The 12,418-nt window shown below is 33.8% G+C and overlaps 1 protein-coding gene across 1 annotated transcript in view; it reads right to left on the reverse strand.

The window, feature by feature from the left end:
• ELL2 (elongation factor for RNA polymerase II 2) overlaps positions 1-12,418 on the reverse strand; it is an 86,046-nt gene that overhangs the window by 12,974 nt on the left and 60,654 nt on the right. Inside the window, exons 5-8 of the mRNA XM_051994002.1 lie at positions 10,177-10,436; positions 5,717-5,841; positions 5,290-5,383; positions 1,095-1,689 (exon numbers count right to left, since the gene is read on the reverse strand). Of these exons, the coding sequence (XP_051849962.1) occupies positions 1,095-1,689; positions 5,290-5,383; positions 5,717-5,841; positions 10,177-10,436 (1,074 nt within the window). The remainder of the gene's footprint in view (positions 1-1,094; positions 1,690-5,289; positions 5,384-5,716; positions 5,842-10,176; positions 10,437-12,418) is intronic.

The raw sequence follows: 12,418 nt of genomic DNA on the forward strand, positions 1-12,418 counted from the left end.
CTACTGTACTATTTCTGTAGATTTTCCCCTGATAAGAGCACCATATAGCCAAAAAAAAAAAAAAAAGTTAGACTAACAGAATTGTACCATTTCAGTTCTATATACAAATATAGAAAGTAAAACATGACATTCCTTAAAATCTTATTCATATACTTGACAGAAGTAGTATTTTTCTGGGAAATTTTGCTTTAGTCATCTCCTGCATTTCCTACAAGATGGGCTGGGATTCCTTCCATTTTTGGGGGTAAGCCTGATCTCAACTCTTAAGAGAAGTAACTCAACAAGGCTGATATTTCTTTTTGAAAAGCAAAACAGTGAAGTAATATTATCTGATTTTAAGTTCAATGCAATGATTTCAAGAAAGCACTTCAAGAAAACTGTGGGAATTATAGCATTTTAAGCTTAATGTTTTCTTTCAATGAGACTTCTTAGCCTATCTACTTTTTCTTTTCTTTTCTTATGTTTTAAAGCCCTGCCAGAACATGTAAATTTGACAATTGTTATAAAACATTTGCACAAAGTAATAACAACAAATTGGCAAGTTCTGAGTGAAGCTGTCATTAACCTAAAATTTAAAATTTCAAGTTCCAAATATTTAAAAAAATTTTTTTTCTCACCTCTAATTCTAATCCTAATAGCTATATCCTTTTCTGGCAGAGAAGCAATAAAGATTTCTTATTATTAAATGTTTCTACTTAGGATCTACTCTTATGTCATAAAGGACATTCTTGGGAGAACTAACAGAATCAATCCCATTGTTTTATTATTAAATATTTCACATGTAGAATTCAAGACTTTTTTTTAAAAGCATTTTCAAGGAAAATCATAGAGAAGAAAGTGAAAAGAAAAAAAGTTACAACTTGCCATAACAGAAAAATGTGGTCAAGATAATGTCTTAAAGAACTGGAGATCACTTGGAAAAAACAAGAAACCCCAATACTAGGGACAGTAATTTATTAGGAACCAGTAATCCTGAGAGTCCCACGAGAATGCATTAATGTTTTAAAACTGCGCATCTTTTAAAAAACTTACTAAAATTTGCAATTTGAAAATAAAAAGCTGTAAGAAAAATAAAATTAAAAAAATTCAAATACCTTCATTTGAATCCAGACTGGAGTTATTTAACTTGGCAATTTCCTCTTTTGTCTTAAGGTCTTTCTCCTTTTCCTCAATGTCCTGTTTAATTTGGTCCTTTTCCTTATGTTTTTTAGATTTTTTTTTAGATTTTTTATGTGACATTGAATGTTTCTCTTCCATGGGCTTTGGACACTTCAATAGGATTGAATCAGGTGGTGGGATTTCCAAAGAAGTCCTAGAGGTATATTTGTCCTGCTGGTCCTCAAAGATGCTACCATTTTGACTAAAGCTGTCAATAGGTAGATCTTGAGTCCCCCGGCCTTCTGGAGTGCTAGGGGAATTGGAGTTAGAATTTACAGTCTGAGGAGGATTTGAAACTGGAAGGTGGGTTGAAGGAAGAGGTGGTGGAGTTGGGGTGGCGGCAGCTGCAGGAGGAGGAGGTGGTGGTGGAGGAGGTGGTGGTGGTAGTGGTGGTGGTGGAGCCACAGCAATTTTTTCATGGGTGGAATTCAAATGACCATTTAATGTTGGGTGAACTCTATTTGTTAGGTGAGATATCCGAGTTTTTTTATTCATTAAAGGATCTATGAAATCTGAATCCAAGAGGCGTTTCTGAAAAAAATAATAGGAAAGGAACCCCCCCCAAATTTAAATAAGTTAATGCATGTCCAATACAATAGCCTCACTCACATCCTCTTAATGCTAAAGATAAAACTTTTAACTTTTCTCAAGCCTCAGTATCAATAAAAAAATAAATGTGAGGCCATTTATTTTTATTTTTTAAAAACTTTTTCTTGACAGAACCCATGCCAAGGTAATTTTTTACAGCATTATCCCTTGCACTCACTTCTCTTCTGATTTTCCCCCTCCCTCCCTTTACCCCCTCTCCAAGATGGCAAGCAGTCCTTTATATGTTAAATAGGTTACAGTATATCCTAGATACAATATATGTGTGCAGAACTGAACAGTTCTCTTGTTACACAGGGAGAATTGGATTCAGAAGGTAAAAATAACCCGAGAAGAAAAACAGAAATGCAAGCAGTTTATATTCATTTTCCAGTGTTCTTTCTTTGAGTGTAGCTGCTTCTGTCCATCCTTGATCAATTGAAATTGAATTAGATCTCTTTCTCGAAGAAATCCATTTCCCTCAGAATACATCCTCAAACAGTATCATTGTTGAGGTATATAACGATCTCCTGTTTCTGCTCATTTCACTTAGCATCAGTTCATGCAAGTCTCGCCAGTCCTCTCTGTATTCATCCTGTTGGTCATTTCTTACAGAACAATAATATTCCATAACATTCATATACCATAATTTACTCAACCATTCTCCAATTGATGGGCATCCATTCATTTTCCAGCTTCTAGCCACTAATGTGAGGCCATTTAGCATCTGGTTCATATAGACATTTTTCTTAGGAAATTATAGATTCATTTGATCAGATCAACGCATCTCTGTAAATGCCTGTCACAGAGATCTTAGGGCAGAGTAATAGCACTAAATAAAGAAAGTAGTTCAGCTCTGCTGGCACAGTTGACCTGGTTTTAGACAATATGAGAGGAAGCAATTTATACCATTTCACCCTGTAGGAACTAATAAGGCCTAGCAAAATTCAACAAAACCAATACTTATTTAATCTCTCCTAATGTATGAAAATACTCCATCTTTAAAAATGAATATTATGGCTAATATTATTTTGTTTATCTTGGGAATAAAAAATGATTGTACTAGTAATTTCTTAAGTACCTATCTTTACTGAAACAATTTTTTGTACTCAAATATTGTCACTAAATTACAATAATATATATTGTTTCAAGGGTGTTTTGTTTTACAAGTGCTTTACAAATATTGAATCTCAGTTATTCTTACAACAACCCTAGGAAATATGTACCCCTCATTTTATAGTGAGAAGTTAAAGAATGTGCTTATATATCTAGTAAGGACATATTTAAAATCAAATACTTCTGACCCTAATATGTATAGTGTTTCACGCCACCATAAAACCGTCTGGATTATAAGAGAGCTCTAAGTGACATAAAAAAACAATAGCAAATGATCTTGAATCGACCAGGAGAATATCTACTGACAAAGTTATAGATGGATCCATTTACAGTAGGAGTTTTAAACTTAGGATCAATGAATCCCAATGGAGTTCATGGATCAATTCCAGAGAATTGGTGAAGCTGGGTGAGATCTAAATTACATTTCTATTTTTATTAACCTCTTAGAGAAAACTCCCTCTACTATATAAAGGTGGTTTATAAATTAAAAAAAAAATCAAGATGGTTCAATGTATAAGTTTAAAATTAAATGTAATATGACATTGTAGACCTCACGTGTAATACAAAGAATAACCAATTCATTCATCTACTCTCTCAAATAGTTTAACACTATTTGACACCATTAGTATCAAGTCATTCTCAGTAAATTAGATCAGAGTATGTGTTTCATAAAAGTTATTTGCTATGTGGTTAAAGTTCTGACCAAGTCAGAGAAAAGCCACAAAAGTTTTCTTTTCTCCCATGCTCCCCCCTCCAACGTCTCCTAATAGCTAAAGGTAAATTCAGAAGACTGGAGAAGTTAAACTCTTGGGACAATGAGGAAGATGAATTAACAGCTGCCATTAAATGCAAGGCATGCTTCATTACTCTTTACCACAGGTCACTTCTATTCCCAGTCCTAGGCATGTGTGCTGAGAGCTGGAGGTCTATTCTGGTCATCAGTACTCCTAAGGATCTGGGTCAACTGCCAAGAATAAATGACCAAATTTGTTCAAGACTGCTTAACAAGTCTTGGGGAGGAACAGATTATGTTTAACCTTAGGCAGCTTTACAAGTCTCGGGCAGAAACAGATTAAGTTCAACCTTAGGCAGATTGGTTCTTATTTAACCCAGAATTGTTCTGATCTCTCTCTGGATTAGGCTTAATTCATTGGGGAGTAATTCCAAGCCAAAGGAAATCCTTTGGGATACCCCAGTTCAAAGAGATTACAATTTTACTGACTTCTGGGAATTGAAAGGCATGGCAAATGGTTCTTTGCTTCCTTCTATTCAGTGACAGACTTCTAATAATGGTGATCCTTTTACATAAAGATTTATAAGAAAAAAAGCAGATGAAAAATTCTAATCAGATTCAACAGTTTCCCCCAATCCCCAGAACATATAGGAAACATATAGGAAAATGTTTTCTTTGAACCTATAAACATACTAAAAACAAACTTGTTTGGTATTATTTTTCTTTTCCAAAAAATGATGTAAAAATTGAGATCTAAAAAAGTGAATTAGACTTTAAATATATTAAGGAAGGCTTCTAACAGTTTAAATGGATTATCTAAGTAATAAGAAAGAAATGATTAAGACTCAATCAGGATAAGGCATTGAGGGATTGTAATTTGCACCAGTAGGTCAGCCCATATCCAAGGAGAAGAATGTAGTTTAATTTAAATATTCAAGTAAAGAATGTTAATTTTAAAAAATAATTTTCAGGTGAATGCTTTTACACAACAAGTAAAATGTGTAATATGAAGAGCCACCTTCTAAACTGGTACCATTTTGCTTTCTTTAAGTAGTAGCACACCAATACTTTTTTTAAATGACTTTTTCTTTATGACCCTTTTTTAAGGCTTTTAATAAAGTCCCTAAAAAAGGTTTTAAAAAGGTGCAGCTAGGTGGAGCAGAAGATAGAGCACCAGGAGTTGCTCCTAACCAGGAGGACCTGGGTTCAAATCTGACTTCAGACACTTAATACTTCATAGCTGTGTGACTGAGCAAGTCACTTAACCTCAATTTTCTCAGGAAAAAAAAAAAATTAGTTATCCATGTTTCTAGTTAAGATTAAATTTCCTAAAGCAAACCACAGAATTATGGGGCTGAAAGGGACTTGAGTCATTCAATTATTAAACAGAATAGAAGAAAATCCTATTATGATAGTTAAGCTTTGGATCATCCACCACAAAAATCTGTTTTGTCTGTTGCAACAGAGGATAAAAATGAAGCATTCCTATTAAGATACCACTGGAAATGGGAAGGGCATTGGACTGGGAGTCAAGTGATCTGGGTCCTAGTCCTGGCTCTGGCCCCTCTCCAAGCTCTGAGGCCTTCATCTACCCTTCTATGTGCCTCCGTTTCTTCATTTTCTACAAATCAGAGTTAGACTTGGTGATCTGCAAGATCCTTTTCATCTCTTTAACATTCTATGATTTTATGAAATACCTGAGAAGGAGAAGATGCAGCATCTTTACTAGAACATATAGGAGATTCTGAACCGCTGGTGCTGGTAGCATTCTGAGGAGATGGATTTAATTTTCTGTAAAGGAAACACATGTCCCAGGTTATACTAGAGATTTAATCAATATTTTACAGAGAAAGTTTGCCCTTATTTCTCCTCCCCATCTCCCCAAATCACAACATTAAGAGCTAATGTTTGGGGCAGTGGATAGAGCACCAGCCCTGAAGTCAGGAGGATCTGAGTTCAAATCTGGTCTCAGACACTTAACACTTCCTAGCTGTGTGACGCTGGCCAAGTTAATTAACCCCAATAGCTTCAAAATAATAATAATAATAATAACAATAACAACAATAGCTAATGTTTAATGTCATAATTTTATTCTTCCCCTTAAAAAGCAACAAAACAACTTACCTAGATAGCACTAACTCCAGTGACTGTCTGTCTATCTCATTGTATCCCGGCCAATCTTTTTGGAGCTCTTTAAATACATAATCCTTTAAGGTATAAGAGAGGTCCTTGGGATTCAGGTTGGCTACCTATAGCATAGAGCCCAAGAATATATCATTAAACCAATTTGTAAAAGAAACTCCATAGGCTCCCTATTATCTTCAGATCAATTATATTTGGCATCGAAAGCCCAAAGTTTTATCTTTTATATATATCATGTTTTAATTTAGATATTTCTGGGGATAGCTAGGTAATCTATTGAATGCCGACTCTGGAATCAGCAGAATCTTAGTTCACAATCTTTTCCAAGAGAACATCAAATGGGGTCACACACACACACACACACACACACACACACACACACACACTCGAATGAACAATGAAGTATAGAACCAGTAGCAACTTTTAAGGTTTACACTTAAAAACTACTATTGAATTAATTAGCACATAAGAGATAACTAATTTGGTACACACACCCATTTATTTTAGAAGTTTTTGTGGGCAGCTAAATGTTTACTTCCTGAAGGGTTTTTTTAGTAAAGAAAGTTTCTTGGATATTTTATCTCCATTTTTCCCACCACAAGTAACAATTTATATTTATCAGTATCTCTATATATGTTTAATTATAATATTATTCTCCAAAAAGAATTAATTCTTAGATTACCTATGTTTCCAATATACACATAAAGACACAAAACAATTGTACATCTGAATTAAATTAAAACTCATTAAACTTTTCACATTAAGAAATATTCTTCTTGCCAAGGTCCAGAAATAACCTCACCCCAGAAGAATCAATGCAATTACTCTGTCAATGTCTATGTTTTACCAAGCTTGTTAATTTGTTTGCTCATATACTACTCAAACCTCCATAGATATTTAAATAAATTTGAAATAACTACCTTCAATATTCCAGTAACTAATAAATTTATCCCAGGAGTACTATACGTACAATACAATAATGAACAGATAAAAGATGAATGAATTTTAAATTTTTTTTGCCTAAATCTGATTATTTTCACTTATCTTTTGATTCCATTAATTACCAAATGCATGATTTTGAGAACCAATTAATTACCAAAAGTTTTTACTCCTAGGTTAGATGAAAGGTAAAGCTTACAGCCATTTTACACGGGAATGTCTACTCTTAATATTTTTAATTTAAAATAGTTCTCTCTGCAACTCAGCTGAAATTTATATAGTTTATACATTGAATACTTGAAGGAGTACTGGTAATAATGAGGGGGAAGTTCTGGTGCAGGAATTCTCTCTAACCAAGAAAATTACAACTCATCTATGACTTGGTAGATTAGATTTAGGGAGATAACGAGGCACATAGAGGCTAACACAAGTCTTTCTAATTCAAGTCAAGCACATGACTTCATTATGCCATTTGTATATTTGATGATATGAAAACTAATGTAAGCTATTAATTTTGGGGAGGAAAATTTTTAAGTGAAAATAATGCTAACATTAAGTTACAAGTGCAATATTTTTATGCAAAGTCACCAAATTTTTACAATGCAATTCCTGTTTTCCATTAAGAAATTCTTAGGCTTCCCACTACTCTAAAATTTATAACTATTTATGATAATATTTATGACTATTGTCCTATATCTGGTTACCCTCTCTTACCCAGAGGACAAGCTGTGACAGGTACAGCACCAAAATCATTCAGGCCATGATGGAAGCTGAAGTATGATTTACATATTAGAGACTATACTGAATTATCAATAAACCTCAGGTAATAAAGAGAAATTTTACTTTCATTACAGAAAATTAGATATTGTCCTAAAAAGTATGTCAAATAGGAAGGAGGGGAAACTCTCTCCTTTCCTTCCCTTTTTCCTTCTCTCCCTTTGTCTACATAGAGTATCACAATCTTACCTACTGAGGTTCTTTTGGGATTGCAGAGCCCTCCAAAGATATCTTGGGGTTTACTGGCTAGATTTCTTTAAGGCGCATGCTATAAACCAAAAGCAACTGACTCATAGATTGGCCAACAATAGATTCCAGGGTAAGCCCCAATTGGTTATAGTTGGTGTCCCATTAGACCTAAATTATGAATGTAAATAGCAATCATTTCAGTTTTGGCCAGAAACCCCTGCCAGATTTATTTAATTTAGTTTTTTTTTTTTTTTTTGGGGGGGGGGGAGAGGGGAGGAGAGACCAAGTGAAAGAGGCTATTTTTTGCCAATTGTTCCAAGTTTAAATCACCCAATGGGTGTGGCTTCAGTCAAACTGAGACTAGTTAAAGATCTTAGTTTTAAAAAAGCAAAGTCTCCTATAGCATTCAGGGCCATCTCCAATCATTCTGATCTATATCTGGCCACTGTAACAGGTGACTCAAGGGGAAAGTGAGGTAGGTGACCTTAGAAAGCCCTCCTCACCTAAATCCTATTCACTTGTATGTCATGGTTATCACCTCCCTGATGTTATGGTCCTCTTTGAAAATGAAGGACAAGCAACAATTATATCAAATTATTAATGTTTTAAAAACTTGTATTTGGCTTGAAAAGTATCATAATTTTTAGTGCCACCTTCTGATAATGAAACCAATTATTTTAATGTGAAATCACAAAGGCACTGTGGAGAGAAAGTGGACCTTAGAATTAGGAAGACTTGTATTCAAGTTTTTTAAAAGATCCTAGATTGTGTAACTGTTGATAAGTCATTTACACTTAAACTCATTTAAAGAGTGACTGTCCCCCCATCAAGTTTATTCTAGTAAAGCAAAATCAGAAATTATATGGCATTCAAGTTACATTGAGTAGCAAACCCCAATGATTTTTCTTGCTTTGATTATCTGACTATTGAAGGTTACTTTGGAATTGAATTATAAGATAGCCGTTTTAGTTATCTGCTTTCTAAGTATAAGCCTGGCTTTAATATTTGAGCTTGGTTTTTTATTTGTTGTTTTTATTTAGAAAAATAAGCCACATGAGAATATTCTCTATAGAGGCATAAGAAAAAATTAAGAGCAAAGACATATGTGTTACTTGAATAAAGAACAAATTATCAAAGCTTCAAAAATATTAAACTAATTTTAAATTTAGGCTTAATCATCTCAGGGCAGTTTAGTTTGAGGAGCTATCAACTAGATGAATTAACTTTTAAAAGATGACTTGTAATAATCAAGTTGAGCAAGAAATCAACAAACATCTCTATTAGCAGAGAAGGAACAGGATTAGTTTATGCAACTTTTCAACTTTTATTACTCAGGAGATGATTAACCAGTTTGTGGACAATCCCTTGGTCTTTCTCTATATGTCTTTTACATGTTCTTTGGGGTAAGCTTACTATCCATTTCCATGAACAATAGAGAATGGAAAGGCAGTGAAATTTTAAGTAATATATTTATAAGCTGCACAGATACAGATATTAATTCAATTAGATATAAATTGATACTGTATTTTTTAAATGCCTATTCAACATCAAGCACTGGGGACAAAAAAGATAAAACTGAATCAGGTTTTGTCCTTAAGGAATTTTTATTTTACTTTGGAAAGTTACTAAGAAGAAATTTTAAGAAATATTGGGGACAGGGAAAAAGGGGATGGAAGGTTTATTTGGCTAATTTAAAGGAAATTAATTTCCTATGAATAACTTCTTTCTTTACTTTGTCTAGGTTCTCCTAATATTATAACTTATGATTTCAAGTGCGTAAGAAGTGTGGGGTCCCCATAGACATCTCAAATGCTCCATTCATCCAAATTTCATGCACACCCAAGCTTTTAGACATCTTTGCAAACAAATATGCACATATCATAATCAAGTCTTATCAAAACATATCAAAATTGTGACTATCCATCTTGTCACTCTTATTAACCTGTCACCTCTATACTGTAATGCAATTGCTTTGTAATCTGCCTGTAGTATATACCTTTCCCTCAACTTAAGCTGATTTTGTTTCTTGGATCAGTTTTTTTTTTAATATTCAAATCATCTAACACCTCAAGACAATTAAAAAGCGCAAATTTTGCGCTTCAATGGAAACTGGGGTAATTATTAAGTTAATTCAATGAAAAGTACAAAATATTCTTTCTTGTTTCCATTTTCTAAGTCATAATTTAGAGACAGAAGGCATCTTAATAGCCATTTAAGATTCACCACTCCCATTTTACAGATAAGGAAACTGGCTGAAAGAGATTGAATGAGTTGCTCAAGACCTTGCAACTTTAAATTATGATCCAAATGTTCCGATTCAAGAAATGTGTGGTGTACATATTCTTTTAGTTTAGACAGTCCACATAATCAATTCAAGTTTTCTATTTCATTTATCAATTAAATGGCTATCCTGGGGTAATTCAAAAGTGCACAAATGAGTTATATTTTCTAAACTGTCCCCTTACTAAACTGAGCTTGACAGTTCTCTATTTAAAGAAGAGCAAGCAAGAAATGACCATAGATTAAACTGGTCTCACCTGTTGAAGGATGGCTCCAAGGGAGTTCTTGTCTTTTTGATTAACGCCATCTTTCTGTAATCGAGCAAATAGTTCTGGTTTCTTGTATGTCTTCAATGCCAGGAGGTGAATCACTCTGTCCCTATAGGGCCGCTGAGAAACACTGTTGTTTAAATGGATCTTTCGTATCGTATTTGCAGGGTTAATAGGAGTTGACCTTTTTCTCTCGGGTACTGCATCTGGAACAACTTGAGGTGCTTTCCGAATTTGTACTCTTTTACCTGGGGCCAGTGAAAAAGACAGTGGTCAGTCTGCATGCTATGATGACCTTCTGTCAGTATTCTGACGTCGCTATCTTCACATTTCATTTTCCAAAGGCCATCCTCCCTCCTCCATTTGTTATCTTAAAGTTAGTTCAAAAAAATTTCTGTCAGCTCAGGTTCAGCTAGACTCTGATGAGATCATATTAGTCCAATTCCTGAGATCCAGAGAATTAAAATGATTTGCCCAAAGTCACAAAGGGACCAGAGTTAGTACAATAACCAAACCTCCTTACTCCTAATTTAATTGCTTTCTTTTTAAAAAAATGAATTTAATAATTGATAAATGAATATTCCAACATATGCAGAACAAAAAGTTGATATGAAAATATCAACTTTTGTATTATATAGTTTTTTTTTTTCTGTCCTGCACAAAAATCTAGAAAAAAAAAAAAATCACATGGTGAGATTACAAAAAATTGTTGCAGTCTGCACTGAGAATGGCTAGTTAAATATGACAGTTACATATAGAGTAAATTAACCTTTTCATTGAAGGCATAAACTATAGGGCTAGAGCCTAGCAATTATATGTTCTTATCAATGATAGAGCTAAAAATTTTGCAAACTCAAAAATGTCAGAAATTGCCAAATAAGCAGATTTTCATTCCTCAGCAAAGGAAGGATGGTGATTTATTTATGTCTCTGCAAAGAGAAAAAGAAGGCTTTCCCCACTATCTTTATGCTGATCACATCCATATAAGAACATAATCTCACTAAATCTTTTTTTTTTATTTTTGATTATTAAATAAATGGTTCTTGCAAATATGGAGGGGCTTGGCAGAAATGGGCACTGTATTTAAGTACATGATTTATTGAGCAAAAAAAAAAAAAAAAAAAAAAAAAGAAGAGGGAAGGGAAGCCTTTTAATGTGATTCTGTGCGTTTTGATTAACTCTCCTCAAAACCTTACCAAACTACTTTGAAAGCAGCCATATGTCTATGCTCCTTAATTAACTAGCTGTTTGACAGCTTAACACACTGGACTATAGTTATGAAACTCTAAATATGATTTTGTCAGTGCTTCTTTATAATCGAGGTTAGAACAATAGCTGATGTGAAGAGAGATGACCTATTTTTTATTATCCTGACTAAAGTTAAGCTTGAATGATCAAGGAATCTCTTTCTACCATTTAACTTGGACATAATTAATGAGAAAAAAAACATTCCATTTTTCTAAGTATACAATGAAGACCGTTGACAAGGTCTATGACATGGGGAAGAAATATGATTTAAAAATTTTACTTTTCCCACTTAATTTTAGAGATCATTGGAGTGTTTCTAAATTTCTACCATGACAAATCTTTCCACCCCTAATCTTAGCTAAACACATCCTAACCAAAGTAAACAGGTATAGTTTCATGGTCAAATAGAAGATAAATGTTAACAAGCACATAAAATGGCAATCCTTTCTTCACTACATGGCAATTAGTTTCATTCCCTCATTCACAAGAAGCATTCCACATGCTTGTTTAGCTTTAGCCACTTTCTTCACTGAGGAAGACGTAGGATTGATTAGGAGGGTACAGTAGTAATTATCAGGGTAGTGATACTGTAGAAAAGTCTAGGCAGGTGCCTAAAGTTAACCAGGTAAGCTGGTCCCTTTTTCTCCTTAGTTGAATTTTACAAATCTTTTGATTAAGTTGTTATGACACAATCTATCATGTGCACAATCAGTGATGAATATTTGTACAACCTTTTACCCATTCTTAAACTCCAATTCAGAATAATATGAAAGAAAGAAAACATTAGTAACTTATAAAATAAGCCAAAAAAATATAGCAAGAACTATTAAGGTACAAGAATTAGGAAAGCTGTGGGAGAATATAATTCTTTCCAGATTCAACTTCTAATCAATCCCTAGAGTTCTTTATATAGCTGGTGGCAGTGTATCTAACTGTGTTGTATATATGACCTGGGGACTGTTCATCTGAATCCATTTTTCAG

The sequence above is a fragment of the Antechinus flavipes genome, chromosome 1 (assembly GCF_016432865.1).
Source record: "Antechinus flavipes isolate AdamAnt ecotype Samford, QLD, Australia chromosome 1, AdamAnt_v2, whole genome shotgun sequence".
NCBI classification, from domain to species: domain Eukaryota; kingdom Metazoa; phylum Chordata; class Mammalia; order Dasyuromorphia; family Dasyuridae; genus Antechinus; species Antechinus flavipes.